The sequence below is a fragment of the Cygnus atratus genome, chromosome 24 (genome assembly GCF_013377495.2).
Source record: "Cygnus atratus isolate AKBS03 ecotype Queensland, Australia chromosome 24, CAtr_DNAZoo_HiC_assembly, whole genome shotgun sequence".
Classification (NCBI taxonomy): Eukaryota; Metazoa; Chordata; class Aves; order Anseriformes; family Anatidae; genus Cygnus; species Cygnus atratus.
Genome location: NC_066385.1, coordinates 4,201,826 through 4,222,095, shown reverse-complemented (window position 1 = coordinate 4,222,095; position 20,270 = coordinate 4,201,826). Strand labels below are relative to the sequence as shown.

General features: G+C 62.8%; 2 protein-coding genes across 5 annotated transcripts; both read left to right on the top strand.

Moving 5' to 3' along the window:
* Positions 1 to 233: 233 nt before the first annotated feature.
* Positions 234 to 14,317, top strand: CSRP1 (cysteine and glycine rich protein 1). 4 transcript variants are annotated; one of them, XM_035561502.2, is made up of 6 exons: positions 234 to 520; positions 6,951 to 7,063; positions 10,994 to 11,162; positions 11,901 to 12,027; positions 13,461 to 13,554; positions 13,898 to 14,317. In XM_035561502.2, exons 1-6 carry the CDS (start codon positions 402 to 404, stop codon positions 13,972 to 13,974), a joined length of 699 nt encoding a protein of 232 aa, XP_035417395.1. In that variant the 5' UTR covers positions 234 to 401; the 3' UTR covers positions 13,975 to 14,317. The 4 variants fall into 4 exon arrangements, with proteins under 4 accessions (XP_035417395.1, XP_035417397.1, XP_035417396.1 ...); XM_035561504.2 differs by lacking the exon at positions 234 to 520 and adding an exon at positions 1,590 to 1,747; XM_035561503.2 differs by lacking the exon at positions 234 to 520 and adding an exon at positions 1,973 to 6,516.
* A 4,422-nt stretch (positions 14,318 to 18,739) lies between these two features.
* PHLDA3 (pleckstrin homology like domain family A member 3) lies at positions 18,740 to 19,726 on the top strand. The gene is made up of 2 exons (XM_035561507.1): positions 18,740 to 19,091; positions 19,542 to 19,726. Exons 1-2 carry the CDS (start codon positions 18,740 to 18,742, stop codon positions 19,661 to 19,663), a joined length of 474 nt encoding a protein of 157 aa, XP_035417400.1. The 3' UTR covers positions 19,664 to 19,726.
* The last annotated feature ends 544 nt before the right edge of the window (positions 19,727 to 20,270 follow it).

Genomic DNA, 20,270 nt, shown 5'->3' with positions numbered 1-20,270 from the left:
GTGGCTACTCTGAGGCATCCTGTTCCTCTGGGACAGAAGTTAGGTGCCTCTGCCCTGCGCACAGGACATGAGCAGCATTTTCCCCTCGTGATCCTCGTCCCCTCCCTGCATTTCAGGTCTTGCTTCAGGACCAGGAATTTCTTACCCACAGCTCAGGGCAAAGGATACAATGCCAAAGTTTTCTAGGTCCAAAGGAAGCACCTCCCTCTGCTCCCCTCCCGCTCCTCCCTTCCTCTCGGCTCTGTCCCGTGAAGCTGTGCCCAGGCTCTGAGCCTGCTGCAGACAGGCTGCCTGCCTGCCTCGGGCACTGTGGTTCAGGAGAGAACGAGCAGAAAGGGACCCTTGAGCCCCAAAGATGTGTAGGTGGTCTCTTTCTTTTTCAAGTAGAAAAAGGCCAGCCCATGCTAGATAAATTAAATAGGAGCGTTTGCTGCAGGCACCAGCAAAACCCTTCTCTTCCCCGGTGTCCCCTCTTAGAGGCTCCTGGAGGCTCCTGGTTTTTGCTGGCCTCCGAGTTCAGGTGAGCTCCAATGGGTTGAATCTTCTAGAAGATATTCAGGTGTGGAATGCAGTCGAAGAAGAGCAGTGAAGCTGTGAAGGGGCTGGGAAACAAGAGCTGTGAGGAGCAGCTGAGGGACTGGGGGTGTTCAGGCTGGAGAGGAGGAGGCTGAGGGCAGACCCCACCTGAAAGGAGGCTGCAGAGAGGGGGTCCGGTCTCTGTTCTCGGGTCACACGAGGCAATGGCCTCAGGTGCACCAGGGCAAGATTAGCTTGGACGTCGGGAAGAATTTCCTCACACAGAGGTGGGTCAGGCATCGGAACTGGCTGCCAGGGAGGTGGGGGAGTCCCCGTGCCGGGAGGTATTTAAGAGATGTGTGGACGTGGCACCGAGGGACATGGGTTAGTGATGGGACTCGGTAGGGTTTGGTGACAGTGGGCTGCGTGGGGTGACAGGGGGACGTGTGGGGTGACAGCAGGGCTGCGTAGGGTGACAGTGGGGCTGTGTGGGGTGAGAGTGGGGCTGTGTGGGGTGACAGGGGGATGTATAGCGTTACAGGGGGCTGTGTGGGGTGACAGCAGGGCTGTGTGGGATTACAGGGGGATGTGTGGGGTGACAGTGGGGCTGTGTGGGGTTAAAAGGGGATGCATGGGATGACAGGGGGCTCTGTGGGGTGACAGGGGGATACATGGGGTGACAGAGGGATATATGAGGTGACAGGGAGATGTGTGGGGTGACCGGGGGACACATATGGTGACAGGGGGATGCATGGGGTGACAGGGGGACACGTGAGGTGATGGGGACACGTATGGCGACAGGGGGGTATATGGGGTGACAGGGGGAGGCGTGAGGTGACAGATGTGCAGGGTGACGGGGGGACACGTATGGTGACAGGGTGCTGCATGGGGTGACAGGGGGATGTGTGGGGTGACAGGGGGACACGTGAGGTGACAGGGGGACACGTATGGCGACAGGGAGACGCGTGGGGGGCCGGCGGGCCGCTGAGGCGGGCCCCTCAGGCATGGCGGCGGGGCCGGGCCGGGCCGTGCCCTCTCGCACAGCCCCGCGGGGCGGGCGGCCGCCGTGACATCAGGCCGGGCCGGGCCGAGCCGGGCCGCCGCCGAGCGCCAAGCGCCGCCTTCCCCCGCCGCCAACAAAAGCCCCCGAGCGGCCTCGGGCTGCACAGCGCCGCGCCCGCCGCCTCCCGACCCGCCCCGACCCGACCCGACCCGCCCGGCCCCGCTGCAGGTAGGTGCGGGGGGCGCCGCGGGAACCCCCCCAGCCTCCTGCGGGCCGGGTGGGGAAGGGAGGGCACGGGCAGGGTACGGGCACGCGTGGGGGGGGAGGACGGCCCCGGCGGGCACAACGCCTGGCCCCGGGGCTCGGGAGCCGCCCCAGGCGGGCCGTGATGCCGAGGGGAGCCCTCGTGGCCCAAAGCTCTGCTACCGCCTCGTCTGTCAGCGTGGGGAGCCCTGGGGGGCCAGGTCCCCTCCTGCAGCCCCCCCGATCCCCGCCTCCCCTGCACACCCGTGTATTAAGGGATCCCCAGCACTCAGGAGCTGGCTGAATGCTCTCGGGCACGGTTTCAGATCCTCGGAGCTGGCAGCGGGGCCAGCGCGTAGGAGAGGGCGTTAATTAGCGCCTGGCAGACGCGGCGGGTGCTGCCAAGTGGCGCTGCTCGCCGGGGAAGCCGGAGCTCAGCAGCAGCTGCTTCAAAGTCCCCGAGCACCTCTCGAGGAATCGGCGCTGGGCCGGGATGCAGGGAGCGAGGAGGTGCGGGTGCTGACACGGCGATAGGTGGGAGATCGGCGAGGCCTCCGCGCCTGCAGGTTTCGGTGGCGAGGCTGGAAAGGGGCTCGCTCTTGCTGGGATCAGCCCGGGCCCTGGGCAGGACGCGCTGCTCTGCACATGTGGCCCAGCGCTTGCTGCTGCTGCGGCGTTGAGGGACAGCGCAGGCAGCACGGTCCCTTCCCTGGGCCGGCGGTTTGGTGCGTGCTGTCCGGGCAGCCTCCATCTCCTCCGTCTGCCGGGCTCCTGAGCTCCTGTCCCCTCTGCCAGGAGGCAGCACAGCGTGCCGAGGATGTGACCGATGGGGCAGAAAGGTTTGCAAAAGCTCAGGTGGGCTCGGTCAGATTAGGGGTTGTGATTCCTGCAGAAGTCAGTAGCTTTTCTTAGCCTATCTGAAAATGCTTTTGGCGTTTGTTCTAGGTGAAATCGGGATTTTCTTTGACAAATCAGTTGAATGTCAGTTGTGATAGGAAGCTTTCAGGTTTGCAGGCACAGCCTGGGAGCCGTGTGAGCAACAGGAAGGAGCACGCAGCCCCACAGGCGCGTTGCAGTCGCGGTGGGTGAGCGCTCACAAATACCCATGTATGGCAGCAGGCTCAGCACCCTGCTGGCCTGGCGCTGGCCCCGTCCCTGCACAGCAAACCTGCAGACCTGCCTTGTGACAGCAGCAGAAGCAGTGCCGAGCATCCTGCTCCGGGTACTGGTGGAGTTGAGTACACCCACCTTGTGTGAGGGTCGCTTTCTACCTCGGACCCCCCGACCCTTCCCATCCAGGCAAAGCCCCCAGAGATGTCTGACCCTATACAGCTGCTGCCGCGGGGTCGGTTCACTGGTTTCTGTGCTGATGCTCAGTGTTTTGCTGCATCCCAATGCTCGCAGTCCTCAGGACCCCCTTTTCCTCTTGCTCACCAGTTCAACGCCACTGTGTGGTGAATGATACTCATTTATCCTCACTTACACCGTTGGCAGCCCAAGTCTCCTCGTGTCACTGCTGATGACATGGGGGTACGGGGGACGTTTCCAGCTGCATCTTGTAGGGCCGTTTCCACTTGTGCCCGGGTGACGTGAAAGCTGCTCCATGCACGATGCCGTTTGTTAGGGACAGAGGCCCCACGGGCCCCAGCGCAGTTCCCTGATGCTCTGTCCTGGTGATTTCCCTCCTGGAGCTGCGTGCATCGCCGTGAGCTGACTCCTTTCTGCTCTGCCCGTGCTCTGTCCGGGTGCCTCCCGCTTCAGATAAACGCTCGTGTCACAGCCATGCCAGCTGCTCTCTAACTGGAAGGCAGTAATCGCACCCCAGGGCTTGGGGCTCCAGCTGTGCTTTCCTCCCTTTGTCCGGTCCCTTTGGCAGGCCATGCAATAACCCTGCACGAACTGCTGTGAGTATCATCCAGAGCGAATTTTGTGCAGCACTGGTGCTTTCCTGCCATCCCCTCTTATTAATGCTCCTTGCGAAAAAAATAACCTTTTACATAGGCCAGCTTGGGTCTCCTGGTCCTTAGTGATCTCCTCCAAGCACAAAGTGAGTACTCCGTGACGAATCACTGCAGGGTATTTTCAGTAGAACAGCTGGGCACGTACTTGGGGAAGGTTTTCCAGCTGTTGCAGGAGCACAAACGATTGCGCTGACGTCCCGGTGGCTGCAGGTAAGTTTCACGGGAGGGTGCAAGGCGAGAACCTGCGCTGCTGTGAGCGCCCCGTAGCTGTGACGCTGCCTGCACGCTGCGGCGGGTGCTGTGTTCGCTCCAACAGTTAAAACCCAGGCGGGTAAAACTGTGGGTGCCAGCTCTGGGGCACGTGGCGTGAGCACAGCGGTCTCTCCAGGCCCTGGAAGCAGGGGCTGTCAGTCTGCTGTTCCTCCAGCTGCTGGCGTCACCTGAATCCTGCTCTCCCTTAAAGCCCAGGTTTAGCAGCATCCCAAAGCACTGGGACGTGCTGGTTCTGAAGTGGTTTGTGCCTGGTTCTTCAGTGTAGCCTAGGCTGCCTCCTGCCTTGGTGTGCCACAGGCTCGTCTGGAAGGTGGGTGAGGCTGCAACTTGCACTGAGCAGGTGAACCGTGCTGCTCTAGGGCCAGACACCAGGCACTGGAATTACAGTTAATCTCCAAAACACGTCAGACTCGTGGTTCCTTGCTTCCAAGCCATACAGCTGTTGATAGCGCGGCGGTCTCTTAGTTTTTAGGGCCCCTTGCCTCGCTCAGAGCAGACGACGTTCCGGCTGCAGCGCTGAGCCACGGCTGGCACAGAGGATGCTGTCTGTAGGGCTCCGGCTGGGGTTCCCTCGGTGCTGGGGGACGCGGAGCTGCAGGAGGGAGGGAAATAATCGTGCGTTTGGCTGCCCTGGGTCTCACTCGTGCCCGTGCTCAGCGAGGTCTTTGGCTGCAGGACGGTCCCCTTGTGTTCCTCATTCGGAGTGGGCCCGATGGTGATTTGGAGAAGTGCGACTGCGGTCACTGAGTGTTACAAGTGTGGCGATCAGCCTCGTGGCTCAGAGCACGCTGAGGAATGTGGAAATGGTTGCAAAGCCTCCAGGATCCCTTCAAGCAGCCGTTAAGGGGGGAGCTGGGGTGACGGGTCTGCCCGGATGGCCGGCGTGAGGATTTTGCTTGTACATCCGAGGCAGCTGGTGCAGGCTCCGTGAGCTGGGTGCTTCGCAGGGTTTGGGAAGCATCCCTATATTTCTATTTTTCCTGCCAACCGAACCCTAGCATAAGCTGCTTTTCTGTCTCTCTTGCAGCCTGCCGGGCTGTCAGCATGTGCCCTGCGTGTTGTGGACCGAGAGGGAATTCCCTGTGACTTAGAGCTTCTGTCGAGCTCTCTCTGCGCCCTGCTGTGACCGTCACAAGCCCGTGTGTCCCCAGGGCAAGCCGGTTCTCTACAGATCCGTCCTGTCTGGGGACCGTTTGTGGAGCTTTTCCGGGGCTGCCTCTGTGCTGCTGGGTGCTTTCCGGTGGGGTTCCCCTGCCCCCGTCACAGTCAAGTTGCTTACACAAAGCGTCACCTCTAATCTTCCCGTGGCAGATGCGGAAAATAAGCAGCACGAGGGCCTGATCTGCTCCGGGGGCAGACATCAGGGCTGGACCTGGGAGCAGCCTCTGTGCCCCGCAGCTCAGAGAAGGGCGTCCCCGCCGCAGAGGTCTCGCTTTGGGTAGACAAAGCTTCTTCCTTTGCTGCTGCTGGAAGGGGAAAAAAAAAAAAAAAAAAGGGGGCTCCGAAGGCCCCAGCGGTGGGACCTGGTGGCCGTCCTGCTTGGGAAGGGGCAGGAGAGCCACAACCACGTGCCACAGCCAGCGGCGTGCTGTTCCCGAGGGGTCTGGCGTGGGGCAGGAGGGGCTGGTGGCAGCTCCGCTGCCCCAAGCTGGGGGGGGCTGCCCGGGCTGCTTCTGCCCCCCGGGGAAGCTCCCGAACCTGGTCGCGCCCTCCTGCCAGGACAGGAGGAAATCACGAAATAAGGCGCTTTCCAGAGAAACGGTTCGTGCCCTTTTAAGGCAATGCAAAGGCCGGGACTGGGATGATCTGTCCGAAAGGGAGGGATTTGGCACCGCCGCGCGCTGGTAGGAAACCCAGCTCGCAACAGGCTTCCTGCCTCCGGGTCTCACCCAAACAGCTCCTGACCCAGCACCCTGCCTCTGGTGCTGCCCGTGGGGGGGTGGCACCCGGCTCGGGGGGCGTGCAGTGCAAATGCTGTTTGTTTTGGGGACCTCGCCCCCCCCTTTTCAGGAGCTGGGGAAGGGGAAGGTGGCTCCTGCTGCCCGTTCCCACGTGGAGGATTACAGAGGTGTTGATGGGGAGAGGACCCTGGAGACCTCCCAAGAGACCTCCCAAGCTGCAGCTTGTGCCCATGGACCCTTCCTGTACCACGGGGCACCACCAAAAATCGTTTGGTTCTGTTGTCTTTGTAATTACCTGAGGTTGCCATTAGGTCCTCCCCAGCCTCCTCTCGGCCACACTCAACCAGCCGGCCTCCCTCGGCACCTCCTAGCAGGACTTTGTTGATTTTGAGTGTCCTGAGGTTTCTGTTGGCCTGGTCTTCAGAAACATCAAGGCTGGGTTGGAGACCAGCCACCTGTGTTAACCTCTCCTCATATTTTGGGGTTATCTGCAGATTTTATCTGCAGATCTGCAGATAAAGGGGCCTTTTGATCACGCATCACCAGAGACGTTTCAGGAAAGAGGAGGGAGAAGCAGAAGCATTTATATCCTGCCCAGGAGCTGCATGGCCGTGCTCAGGTGTTTGTCCTGTGCCCCTGGGGCTGCCCATTTCCCAGCCTTCGCTCTGTTCCTGCGGTCCTGGAGCAGATTGAGATCCCCGTACAGGGAGGAGGTGTGAGCGGCCGGCCAGGCATGCACAGGGTATGGAGGCTGTGGGGGACATGGTGCCAGAACCCCCAGCGTCTGGTGGCGTCACCGCGTGCCCCTGTGAGCCTCCATCATCACCCTCTTCCTCCCCTGCCCTTGCACGAAAGGAGCCGTGAGCTCCACTGCTTCCAGGACGGGGCCGTTCCTGCTGGCTGGCAGCACCCGTCGTCCCTGGGTGCCCCTGTACTGCTGGGTGCCGTAGCGGTGGGTCCCCTGGGCGTCCTGGGTTCTGCTAATTCCTCTAATTAGCAGCTCTGCGAACCGATGCAACCAGCAAACGTTTTCTGCCCCTGCTTTCTCCGCAGAATGCCGAACTGGGGTGGAGGGAAGAAGTGTGGCGTGTGCCAGAAGGCGGTGTACTTCGCCGAGGAGGTGCAGTGCGAAGGCAGCAGCTTCCACAAGTCCTGCTTCCTGTGCAGTGAGTACCAGCCCTTCCCTCGGCCCTCCTGCCCCGCTCAGCCCCCGCTCCCGTCCTGTTCACGAGCCGTGTAAGCGCTCCTGAGGCTTCCTCCACGAGCAGCTGGGCTGTGGGAGCTGTGGCAGGCGTCTGCTCTCCTCCACACTGGAAAGTCAGTTCTGCTGGAGGAGCAGCCAGGAGCACCAGGGGCCAGCCGAGCTGTCAGGGCTGGCCTTAGCCGGCATCCACACACAGACACGCTCGGTCCCTGCCCCAGGGAAAGGCGAGGCTGAGTCCTCGGGGCGCCTCCAGACGTTTAGGGTTGGAGCACGAGACAGGGCCTCTGCAAGCAGTGGTGGCAGAAGGGGGCACATCCCGTGCGCTGCCCTGGGATGATGCTAACTGTGATCCTCTGTGCGGCTTTGCTGCATTAAAAAGGTGGTTGGGCACTGGGAGGCGATGTGGGACCTGCCCCTGCGTCCGGTGTCCCAGTGGGAAGAAGATGTGGTCCTTCTGCTGGTGGAAAGCCTGCTGGGAAGTGCTGAGGCGTCACCACCAGCCTGCCTGCCGAGCTGCTGTTGCAGAGGGTGTCCCTGTCGGACGTTGGGACCCAAGTGACGCCTCCAGGGAAGGGCAGAGGAACAGGATCTGGCTGGGGACTGACTGCAGGGGTCCCTCCCTTGGTGTGCTCTGCAGGAACCTGCCAGCACTCTCGTGCAGGTCCTGCAGGTCCTGGACACTCACGTCTCCCTTTGGAGATAGCAGGGCAGCAGTGCAGGGACTGGTGAGTAGCGTCACATTGCTGAGAGCAGCTCCTTAAAGCCAGGACAGCCACGCTGCAGGTCCCAGCCCAACGTCCTTTGAACAACAAGACTGCCACTGTCCTCAGCCTGCGTGTTACCAGGTTTCCCCTGCCCTGAAGGCTGTCCCTGAACAGAACAACCGCTTCTCATGCGTTAACAGGAGTGTGCACGCTGTGTGTGGCTGCTGGTGGCCCGTCAACACGTTGCACCCGTCGCAGAGCAGCAGCAGCGGGGGTGCACCTCAGAGCTGCCCGTTCAGCAGGGCCCCGCTGAGGTTTCACGTCGTCTCAGCCCTGTTCCCAGGTGCCTCCCATTGCAGCAGGGAGCACAGACGGGATCTTTCCCGTATGGGCAGCGAGCAGAGCGAGGGGAAGGTGTGTGAACAGGCACGCGGCTAGAACTGCTGTCCGTAGGCCAGTTCCAGCAGGGAAATAGCAGTGTCCTCGGGGGACTGAGCTGCGCTGTGCTCCTGTGTCCACCTGGCGTGGGTCTGCTTGGCCTGCGGACGGATGGATGCAGGCGTGGGACAGCAGCTCCCTGCGCAGCGCGGGGGGTGGCCAGCGTGAGCGGGAGCCCTCCTGCCTGGCAGTGCCCGGGCTGAAAAGCTCGCTTTGGCTCGAGGGGACGAGAAGGGGAGTTTGCTGAGCGGCTCTCCCTGGACGGGCAGGAGCGGTGGCAGGTTGTGCTGGCTCCCTGCAGCAGGAAGTCCTTTCTTCCGCAGCCCCAGATAAGGAGGGTGGGGAACGTTTCCCTTGTTTGCCCCCGCCTCTGGCTTTTACCATCTGAAACAATGCTGGTGGGGGACCTCGGAGCGCCCTCCAGTCTGAGGACTGAGGTCTCCCTGCTCTGCATCTGTCCTTCCCCATGGCCCTTTCTGCACAGAGGGGCAGTGCTGGGGGATGCTTGCACCACGCCAGCACCCAGAGCACGGGGCTGGCACCAGGAGCCAAGACATCAGGCACGAGGCATTGCTCCGAGAAGGGAACACACGGAAACAAGCCACCAGGGAGAGGTCTGGAGGCGACTGCAGCCCGGGCTGCTGTCCCTGTGCTCTGCCCGTACCCCAGCAGCTCTGCCTTGCCTGCTCCAGCCCCGTGCCGCGGGCCGCGGGCGATGCCGAGCTGCTCCCTGCTCCGCCTGCCTTCCCAGCCTCTTCCCCAGTGCTGCGCTTGGGCCCCACCGGGGAATTCGAAGCTGTTATCTTTAGGGCAGAAAAACAAATACTCGGGCCTGATTTGCCAAGAAAATAATCAGAAGGGAGCCAAACCTACCACAGTGCATTAAAACAGGAGATCGGCTCCGGGAGTGAGTGCTGATTGACTGCATGGCGTGGGTCCAACCGAGTCAACACAGCGAGGCAGAAGTGTAACGTAAGGGGCCGCCGGCCTCAGCCCGTGTACGGCTGCTTTGTGGGGCAGCTCAGCTGCTCCTAGAAAAACAAAGGGTCCTTAAGGCGATGAGTGCAGTGCGCTGGAATCTCTGCAATGCAGAAGATGGGGAGCTGGGGCTGATTTCTAGGAAGCAGATGGGGAGGAATTTTTGTGTTGCCTGGCAAAACGTGGCTGGTTCAGACGCGGGGCAGCGAAAGAGAAAGCCAGATGCCGTGGTTCGCTACCACCCCTAGCACAAAGCCTTTAAACCTGCCGGTGTCAGTCCCCAAATTCCAGTCCTGCAGGGTCTGTGCGAGCACAGAGTTGCCCCCGATGAGCTCCGGGGTACCGCGGTGACACCCCCCATGCCCACCACCGTTCGGCAGCCACAGGACCCGTTCACCGGAGCCACGGGGATGCGCGCTGCCTGCACTGCTGGGCGAGCCCGCAGCCAGCAGGAGACCCTGCCAGACCCTCCTTAGATGGCAAGACACGTCTCCCAGTCCACCTCCTGCTCCCTTTCCACCTCCTTTTCCCATCAGCAGCGTGCGGGGCTGCCGGTGGCCACGGAGGAGAAGCACCATATTTAGTAACGGGGCCGCTGCCTCTCGCCCTGTATTTAGTGCACTAGCGGAGCGCCGTGCTCTGTTTGCATTCCTGCGATATTGGTAAAGGCCAAGAAACTTTCCTGCTGGTGGGGCGGGAAACGGGCTGCTGGGAGCGTTGACATTTAAGGCATGTAAGCAGGATGGAGAAGGCTGTGTCACAGCTGTAACAGGATCTGTTTTGGGGCTGGCTGCCAGTGCCGTGGACTCTGCCTTGGGCGTCTTGCTCCGTATGGGGCAGGTAAACACCGGAGATCGCTGCGAGCCTGTTTGGTTGCTGCTCTCCTTCCGTTGCAGCTTGCTGGGCGGTGAGTGCCAGGAAGGGCTTGGAAGCCAACGTGGAGGCTGAGATCAGAGCTGGGACGGGAGTCAGGAAAACCTAAAAGTCGGGCGAGGAGCCTGTGTGGTCTGAGCCCAGCGCCGGGCTCAGGCTCTGGATGGGCTCAGCCGGGTCCCCAAGCATCCCTGCTGTCCCCTTGTGTCCCGTCTTAATCCCACACTGATGCCCAAAGCTTGAATGCCTCAGGTGTGCTGAGCGTGCCCCTGCACACCCTGGTCATGTCGCAGACCGGGGTGACTTGTGTTGGCACGAACACCTCCCTCCCCTCGTGGTCTCAGGGTACGGGGAGGCAACCGCACACCATAGCGTGGAGCGCCAAAAAGACTTGGAGTGCAGCAGCGGAACGGCTGCAGGCCTGCTTTTAAACACGAGGGAAAATCTATTTGCCTGAAAAGCTTTCAGCCAGGTGCCTGTCGCTGTGTCCTTGCAGCGGACGAGGAGCGTGGCGGAGCTGCAGCACTGAGACCCCCGGGCTTGGGAACCTGCCTGGGGTCTGTGGGGAAATCTGCCCCGTCCTGGCTGATGGTGGCTCCCGTTTCCTCCACCGCTTCCCCCTGGGATGCCGGCACCATCGGGGTTAACAGAGCTATTGCCTTATTTATTATCAGCCTTGTAGCTTTGATGGTTGCTTCCTTTTAAAGCCAGACAATGTTCTTGTTGTGATCCTTATCTCCAGCTGTTTTGCATGCGCTCCCTTTGAACAATGATCTTGTCTAGGGTTTCCTGCTCCTTGAAAGCCGAGCCGTGCTATGCTTTGTGAGGACTTGTTTTCTCCAGCTAATTAGGGAGATCTGGGTGCACGGCTAATGGCTGGGCCCTCCCTTCTCTTCTAGTGGTCTGCAAGAAGAACTTGGACAGCACCACTGTTGCCGTGCATGGAGAGGAGATCTACTGCAAGTCCTGCTATGGCAAGAAGTACGGCCCCAAGGGCTATGGATACGGGATGGGAGCAGGGACCCTGAGCACTGACAAGGGCGAGTCTCTGGGAATCAAATACGAAGAGTGAGTTGAAGCCTTGTTTTGAAACCGGGGCTGTTGTGGGCACACATCTTTTTCCCCTCACATCTGTCCAGCCGTGGTGCTTGGCTACGGAGCCCAGCAAACCCCGCTGAATGACCAGCAGACCCTAAACTGGAGAGTGCTGGGGGCACCTTGCTCCCCAGGGACACCTGCCCCCTGCAGCCTTCCTCCTTCACCCTGGGGTGAAATCAGCCTGGGGCAAGCTGAGAGCCCCAAGCTCTGAGCCCCCAGCTGGGCCCTGCGCCCAGGGAGGAGGGAGAAGCCCGGTATAACCCAGCTCCTGGTAGCATCGAGGTGCTGAGGAATCGGCCCCTGCCCTGTCCCATGGTCTCCCTGTGGGGGAAGTGGACTCGGGTGTGTTTCTGGATGGGTCATCCCTCCTGGCCAAAGAAATAACGTCCTGGAGGACCAGCAGGGCAGGGAGAGCTGCCCGCCAGTTTCAGGGAGCTTCCAGAGTCCTGGGCATGGCACGTAGCTGGCGGGAGGCCCACATCTGCTCCCATCTTCTCAGTGGGATGAGGGCTTGACGGGACACGTCCCCACAGCCCGAGCGTGCTGCCCATCCCCTCCTAGCACCCAGCCGTGGGGCTGAAGTTTCCACGGGGCTCAACACCACCCTGCCAGGCCCCCCAAAACTGGGTTGGGGTTTGCCTTCCCACAGCCCTTCCCTCCTCCTCCCTGCTCCTGCAGCCCTGATAACGCGCTCCCTCCCCTCTGCAGGGGCCAGTCCCACCGACCCACCAACCCCAACGCCTCCGGAATGGCCCAGAAAGTCGGCGGGTCTGACGGGTGCCCTCGCTGCGGCCAGGCGGTGTACGCGGCCGAGAAGGTGATCGGAGCTGGAAAGGTAAGAAGCGGGGTGGAGCAGAATGGGCACGCACGTAGCCCAGGTGGCTGTGTGGCAGGGAGACCCGCACAGGTCCCGCTGGAAGCCTAAAGGAGGGCGTGTGGCACCTCTGGGAACCAGGTTCTCCAGGCTGCCTCACTCCTCCAGGCCTGTGGGTGGGAGAGAGATACGATTTATAAAACGTAGTCAGTGCTGCTCAGCGGAGGTCGCGGTGGACGTCCCTGCTGCTGGATGGGTTTGGAGGATGAGCAGTGGGGTGACCGTGGCCACTGCCACCGCTGACTGGTCAAACGCATCGTCCAGCGGGTCTTCTCCACCTTCTGCTGCTGGCTGGGATGCCGCAGCCCAAATATGGGGCAGGGAATGAATTCCCGAGGTCATTGCTGCTCCCGGGACAGGGGGAGGTGGGTGGAGGTGTGGAGCCCACCGGGTCAGCTCGGGTCGATGCAGGACACCCCCCAGCAGCCCTGGTGCTCGCCATACCCAGATCATAGCTTCACTGTCATCCTCCGTGTCCCCAGCCTCGCGGCATCGTTGTACCATGGCTGGCGGTGCAGGGGTTGTGATGGATATGTTGTGGGTCAGCCCAGGGTTGGAAAGCAAAGTTATCCTTAAAATGATGACCCGGACTTTAGGCCTCCTGCTGTTGTCGATGTTTACAGGGACCCAAATCTGGCAAAGCGATTGTGCTCGAGCAGACCTCAGAGGATTCCAGGGCATGTATTTCATGTGCTAATGTTTGCTGGATGACTCCATCTGCTACCTCCTCCCCCGGCCCTAATTTCACATTTTCTTCCAAAAAAGGTTTCATGTTTTCCAAACTGTTTATTTAAATTCCTCTGTGAGCGGCTCTGGCTACTCTGCGGGCTGCTCAGAGGCTGTGAGCTCATTTATCCCTGGAGGACTGGCAGGGCCGTGGGGGAGTTTTATTTTTAAACGCTGGCTGATTTCTGCGTTGTTGATATCTGTTTGCTGCCTTCCTTGGAGCTGAAGTTGTGCAGGGGCAGGTGTCCCCCCCGGTACCACCCCCAGGCTAAGGTGCAGCAGCAGTGGTGGATCCCAGGTCACTAAGCTGGGGCATTTATCCTTGTGTTTTAGAGAGTGTGGCCCCCAAAGAGGGGGTGATTGCTTCTTACCTACTGCCTTAAGTGACTGCTGCAGGTGGGGTGAAGGCTCTCTAACGGGCTCAGTGTGGGCGCAGTGACCACGTCAGATGTTTCCCCTCTGCATTCTCCCCCTGGGGCTGGGGGGTTTCGCTGTGCATGAAGGCAGGGAGGACAGCTCTTCCACAGAAGGGCTTTCATCCTCTCCAGACCTCTTTGCTCATGGCTTTGGGTCAGAACCAGGGCCTCCAAAGGGACCCACTTGGTAGCCAAAGCATTGCTGCCCTGTCCCTGGCTACCGTCTGACCGTGCTCTGTTCCTGTCCCGCAGTCCTGGCACAAGTCCTGCTTCCGCTGCGCCAAGTGTGGCAAGAGCCTGGAGTCCACCACTTTGGCAGACAAAGACGGGGAGATCTACTGCAAAGGTGCGTGCCGCCTGCCCTGCCCCTCGCAGCCACCATGAGAGGGGGCCTGGGCCTCAGGTCCCCCCAGGTCGGGGGCAGCTTGTCCTGGATGCTGGCGGTGGAGGCATGGGGTCAAGCCCCTGTGCTGGGAACTGGGATGGGAGCGAGGGCTGGGGAGGTGGTGACCCCCACAGCTGATTTGGGGGCTGGCTGCGGGGCCGGGGGGCCTCTCTGTTTGCCCAGCAGATCGGGCAAACCCTGATCTGTTTCAGCAGTGCCTGCTTCAGGAGAAGGACCTGTTCGTGTGCCCGTGTTCCCCTCTTGCTGCTGCCCTTACCTTGTTCTTTCTTCCCTCTCTCTGCAGGTTGCTATGCCAAGAACTTCGGGCCCAAAGGCTTTGGCTTCGGGCAGGGGGCCGGGGCGCTCATCCACTCGCAGTGAGGCACCAGGAGCCGGGCTCTGCTCGCCCTGAGCCCCTCCAGACCAGCCTGGGCTTCCCGGCCCTCCCCGCACCGCAGTGAGCACCCTCACCCTCATCCATCCCTGCCCGCTGCTTCGCAGCACCAGTGCCTTCCCCCTGCCCTGGCCCAGCGCCCCCTGAAGCTGTGGGACCCCCACCGCCACCCCGGGTCCCGCCGGCACAGCCGCAGCTGGGGAGGCAGCTCGCACCCACCCGCAGCGAGGCCCCCGCGCCCAAAACGTTCCGCTCCGTCGCCCGTCCCGCCAGGATGTGCCACGCTGCGCTGTGTCACCGAGCAAGGAATAAACATCAAAGCTGACCCAAGCCTGGCCTTGCCTGAGAGGTTATTCCCCCCCGATTGACCAGGATGGAGCGGGAGGACGGGAAATGTTGGTGATCAGGGCTTGCAGTTAAAGCAGGAGCTGGGGAGCAGCTCGCTGGAACTCGACGTGGCCCGGCTGGGCTCTGCTGGCCGGGCTCTCCCTCTGCTCCCTCCCTGCGTGGCCATTTCCAAAGTGCTGCCTGCTTCCAGCAGGCCCACAGCAGAACTTGGGTGTGTGGTGGTGCCGCCACGCGTGCGCACCGAATCGGTGCCCCTGTCCCGGCTGTTACGTGGCGCTCCTCCAAACAGGCGTGCCCAGCAGTGCTGAATAATTAAGAACTTTTCGCCTACTCCTGAGGTTTTCTTTTCTTTGCAGCACCCTGGATCGTGATCCACCAGTTTGGCAGCTTCCCAGGCTTAATTTGTTTTCAGCTAAACACTTCACCTTCTCTCTATGCTTCTCTCCTTTGACCTGTGTGAGATACCCACCGGATCAGCCTCGCCGCAGCTTAGAGTTTCTCTCTCGTGAGCTCCACAGGGAGTTTTGTTGCTTTTTGAAGCACAATGATTGTAAACATGGTTGGGCAAATGGGCTGGGTGGTGTTTTGAGAAGCACGAGAGAGGCAGAAATCCCTTGGGTAGGACTTGGGCACCTTTATCAAGTTAAGCACTTTCTCCCATTCATCACACCCTTGATTTTCATGTGACGTTTGGGAAGCTGAGGTGGGCAGCAAGCCCTTTCTGCATTTCCCGAAATCCTCCCCACCGTCATCCCATCACCCAGCCTGTCCCCCAGGCTTCTCCTGGCCGGGTTGGGCTGGATCTGCCTGGCTGGGTTTTGGCCGAGGCGGTGGCAGGAGGCACCCGGTGCACGGGTGGGGAGCAGCAGGGAGAGCAGCGGGCTCGGGCACCACCCGCGGTGCAGAGACCGAAACTTGGCCGCCTTGGAGAGGGGGCACGGGGGGAGGAAGCCGCCCGCGCTCTCCGTGAGCGTGGGGTGGGTGCCGTGCTGCGGCGCTGCAGCTGCATGCACCATGCTGGGCGCGCGTCCAAGCGATGCTGTTTAGTCAATAAAGGCAGAGCAAGCCTTTCTTCGGGCTCGTTTCCTCGTAGCTGTAGAGGAGGTGTCAGAGAGCGGGGGGGGTGCTGACGTGCTGCGAGTGTGATGGGCTCCACTGAGGCTGTTGGCTTCTGGAGACCTGGTCGAAGCTGGGGAAAACTGCTGGGTTTGGGTTTTTTGGGATCTCTGAAAGGCGGAGGGTGGGAGGGGCCTGTGGAGGTCTCCAGCCCAGCCGCCTCCCCTGCAGGGCCAGCTCCAAAGGCCGGGCTGAGCAGAGCTGCTGGTGTCCGGTCAAGTCGGGAACCCTCCGAAGACGGAGGAGGTGCCACCAGTGCAGCTCCCATCACAGCATTCTGTTCCTTGTGTGCATCAGTCCCCCTTGTGGCACACGTGTCTTGTCTCTTGTCCTTTTGCTGTGCACTTCTGCGTCTCTTTTCTCTCTGTTTTTCTCCTCCGAGCAGTGGAAAACGGAAGTTTGGTCTCACCGAGCCATCCCCACGCTGAACAAACGCAGTCCTTTGGCTTCTCCTCCACCTCACGTGCTCCCCCGGGGCCTCCCCACTGGCCTCCCTTGTTTGTCTCCGTCTTCGTGTACCGAGGGGCTCAGAGCCAGGCTCAGCGTCCGGATGTGGCCCCGTGCAGAGGACTGCCTGCTCCCCAGCCCGCTGGCTCTGCTCGTGCTAACACAGCCCAGGGGGTGGTTGGGGTTCGTCTCCGCTGGGCATTTTTGGCAGAGCTGCCCCCAGGCTGCTCGCTCGCAGCCCGCTGCGCGCTCTCGTTCCCTCCCAGGGATGCTCCCCAGCGCCCAAGCCCTCGGGGATGCTGCAGCCCACCGCGGGTGGGTCTGTGCTCGGCTTCCAGCCCCAAATACCCCAGCTGAGAGCCTGGGCAGCGTCCTGGGATGGGGACCTTGCCCCGAGGGATTGTTATCGGTGGTTGCGTTGTCCTGAAGTGGCTTAGGGTGAGGTCGGGACCGAAATCCTCGACGTTTGCAGGGGGTGCCAGCCTGGGCAGGGCAGGACGGGCGCCCCTGGGGCTGCTCTGGGGTGGGGTGGAGGAGGTGGTGGGGCAAGACCCTGGGGAACGGCTGGGATGTGGGGGGCTCTCTGGGCGTGCCCTGCCCCATCTGCAGCGGGGCGGCTGCGACCGTCTGCTACCCTCTGCTGGTTACTGCTCCCCGTGCACGGGCACGGCGCCGGACAGACGGACGGACACGTCTGGACGTCTGCACCAAAGCGTTGTCCAACCGCCTGCGGAGGCAGCGGAGCCGCGCTGCACCCAGCAGCATCCGTCCCTCCCTGCGGCCGGCCTGGGGGCTGCCAGCCCCTGGGGATGGGGAGGGGGTGCCCAAAAGTGCCTCTGAAGAGATGAGTGCCCTCGGGGGGGACAGGAGCTGCAGCAGAACGAGACCCCGGCCCTTCTCTGAGTCTGGGACTGGACACCCAGGGACAGAGGCGTGGAGAAAGCCTTGGCCGAAGCTCCTTTGCCTCCATGGCTGTGGGAAAATGATCTCGCTGTGGTGGCGAGGCCGTGAGCAGCAGAGCTGGGGGTTTGGCAGCCCTCGGCTCTCCCCAGGTGCCGAGGAAGGAGCCTGCAGTGGCTGGTGTGAGCTGGGAGCCACAGTCCCCAAACTTCTCCCCAGATTCCTGGGATGCAGCATCCCTGGAGCTGAGCTTTGCCAGCACAAGGGAAAACAGCCCCGGATGCTCCTTGGGGTATGGACCCAGGCACCTCTGCTCCCCCCAGGAGCGGTGCTTGGGGTGACCCCGGCTGTGCCCAGCCCCGGTGGGGGTGCTGGGGACCGCGGAGGAGCCGGGGCCGCCCGATGTCCCGAAACCCGGGACAGGCGGGAGCCGTGCCAGCGTGGCGAGGTTGGCCCCGGGGAGCACGAACCAGTTCTTGGCTGCGGCAGCCACGGCCCTGCCCTGTTAATGAGGGATAATGAGGTGCCTGTCCTGGGCTGCAGACTTGCCCACTGGCCATGCCAGCTGCCAGCGTTGCCCCCGGCAGGCACCAGCCCCAGATGGTGACCCCGGCACGGCTCCGCGGGGATTTTTCCCCTTCCAGCCCTCGCAGGGCGAAGGGACCTGCACCCTCAGCACCTCCAGGGGCTCATCCAGCCACCCGCGGTGCTGTGACCGTCACCCTCCTGAGCAGCCCACGGCCAGCACGATGCCCCCAGGTGTCCCCGGGGGCAGCACACCCAGGCCAACCCCTCCGCCAGGCACTGGCACGGGAACAGACGGAGCCGCGGTGGCCGGGAACGAGACGGGCTGGAAAGGCGCCGGTGTTTTGCTGCCGGGGAGGGAGGACTCCGGCGGGACCAGGCTGTGCCGTGTTGCCCCAGCCCCGCTCCCTGCAGGTCACACGAGGCTGGGGGTGCTGGTCCTCGCTGCGGGACAGGCTGGGGACATCGAGTCCTTCTCCTTGGGAGGGCTTAAGGGGCAGGAGCTCTGTGCGGGGCGCCTGGTGCTGAGGGCTGGGGCAGCACCCTTGGGTGCAGGGCTGGTGGCTGGTGGGTGGCGAGGGCTGTCCCCCTTGCAGGGTAGCCCTGTAGAGCCCCCTCGGCGTGGTGACATCGGGCATTTTCTGCATGTGTCCCCCTTCTGGGCTCCCTCACGGGGGTCCCCACAGCTCCCCCAAGGCCAGAGCATCGCGCCCCCGGTGGCACTGCACCGCACCCCATAGCCCCATGTGCAGGTGGCACCGCACCCCCATCGCCCCCTGTGCCAGCCCCATAGCCCCCTGCCCTAGCTGCCACCTCACCCCACAGCCCATTCCTGTCCAGGAATGCTCCCCAAGCCCCTGCCCCAACTGGCCCCACGTGCGGGTACCACTGCCCCCCCGTAGCCCCGCGGTCACCTCGTGCTGCACCCACAGCCCCCCGTCCCCACTGCCACTGCCCCCCTGCAGCCCTGCGGGGTTCACAGAGGGCCTTGGGGCTGCTCCTGCCTGCAGGCACCCCAAAAGCACCGTCCGGGTGGGTGCAGTGGGGCCGTGCCGGGCCTGGCCGGGCTTCGCCTGGGCGTGAAGGGTGCCTGCGCGGCAGGAGGGGCCAGGCGAGGCGGGGAAGGAATGCAAGTGGGAGAGCGGCCGGGCGTGCAGCGACAGATCCTGGGGAGCACGGAGCCGGGGATCCCACACGCTGCATGGGGCAGGAGGCAGAGCCCCGGCGATAGGGACGGCCAGCATGGGGCATCCCGGTGCTGCCCCGCTGTGAGAGCCGGCGGGGGGCTGTTCCCGGGGGCGGTGAGCCCCGCACCGAGCCGTGGGGGTCCTGGCGCCCGCCTTGGGGGGCTGGAAATCCCCATCGGGGGATGCTCGGCCGGAGGAGCTGAGGATCCTGCGGCACCGAGGAGCTGCCATGACCCCCGAGAAGGTGCTGCGGGAGGGGGTGCTGGAGAAGCGCAGCGGGGGGCTGCTGCAGCTCTGGAAGAAGAAGCGGTGCCTGCTGACCGAGAAGGGGCTGCAGCTCTTCGAGCCCAAGGGCTCGCGCCGCAAGGAGCTGAGCTTCGCGCGCATGAAGGCGGTGGAGTGCGTGGAGTGGAAGGAGCGGCACATCTACTTCACCGTGGTGATGGACGACAGCCACGAGATCGATTTCCGCTGCGCCCAGGAGGACCCCGGCTGGAACGCCGAAATCACCATGGGCCTCGTCCGCTTCAAGAACCAGCAGGCGATCCAGATCGTGCGGGCACGGCACAGCTGCAGAGCAGGTACCAGCCCTGCTGCGCTTGGGGCGCGGGGACCTGACGGATCCTGTCCCAGGGTCCACATCCAGTCCCTGGGTGCTCCCTTGGGAATCATGGCACTCACGGCACTTGTGGCCCCAGGGCCAGGGGGCTCCCGTGGATGGGTATGGGGATTTCATGCGTATTCAGGGGGTGCATGGGGTGCGCTGGCCCCCAGACCCGGCTGGGCTCTACCTCCTCCTGGAGCAGCTCAGGCTTCCCCCCCTCCCTGAATTTCACCCCCAGAGAGGGACACCCTAACAAATTCCCTCCAACCAGAGTGGCCTGGCCCGAAAGATACGGGACGGGCTCTTTACCACCTTGCACGTGGGATGAAGGTGGGGACCGCAGCTGACTCCGCTCCCCAGCTCCCCTGGGGGCCCGATCCTGCCCCCCGCGCGGGCTGGGCGGGTGACGAGCGCCTTCTCTCCGCAGTGGTGCAGTACGATGCAGCCCCACCGGGCCAGCCTGCGGCCCCGCAGCATCCCAGGAGCAGGATGGAGACGGTGCTCGGCTCGGCGGGCGGCGGGGAGAATGGGATCCCGGCCGGCAACTGAGGCCACCACCCTTGGTGGCCCTGGGGAGGACAGCGCAGGCGCCGGCCTCTCCCTCCTGGAGCAGGACAGCGAGGCACCAGAGGAGCTGGGCCGCAAGGCTCGAGCCGCATCCACTTGGACCAACAGGGCAAAGGACACAGCCAGGGCCACTGCCCGGGGCTCTGGACATGACGGAGGTGACATCCCCACCCGGGGGCCGCCTGTCCTTCAGCCAACATGGCCAGGACTGTGGCGGACTGGCAGAGACCCCCAGGCCTCTCCTGCGGGACAGGGGATGGGATGGGAGAGGCTGAGCCCGAAGGAAGCAGCACAGCGGTGAGCTCTGGGACAGATGGACGTGGAAGGGGACACGGCTCCCCCTGAGCCCCAACGCTGAGAAGGGGCTGGAGAGCTGCTGCGGCAGGGACCCCTGGTCACTGTGCCTGGACGGTGCAGTGACGTGGCCGTGCTGCTGGACACCGTCCTGCCTCGTGTTGTCCTGGGACTGACGGTGATGCTGGGGAAGTCAATGGGGACTCCTTGTACCGAGCACATCCCCAAACAGGCCCTTCTGCTGCTTCCCCTCTTGTTGCTTTGTTTTGTGGGGCCCTGCAGGGCATGGGAGAGC

Coding starts and splice junctions, on each gene's coding strand:
- CSRP1 (XM_035561502.2), top strand. CDS start 402: ATGCTAGATAAATTAAATAGGAGCGTTTGCTGCAGGCACCAGCAAAAC. Junction 521..6,950: donor TTGCTGGCCTCCGAGTTCAG/GTGAGCTCCAAT, acceptor CTTTCTCCGCAG/AATGCCGAACTGGGGTGGAG. Junction 7,064..10,993: donor CAAGTCCTGCTTCCTGTGCA/GTGAGTACCAGC, acceptor CTTCTCTTCTAG/TGGTCTGCAAGAAGAACTTG.
- PHLDA3 (XM_035561507.1), top strand. CDS start 18,740: ATGACCCCCGAGAAGGTGCTGCGGGAGGGGGTGCTGGAGAAGCGCAGC. Junction 19,092..19,541: donor ACGGCACAGCTGCAGAGCAG/GTACCAGCCCTG, acceptor TTCTCTCCGCAG/TGGTGCAGTACGATGCAGCC.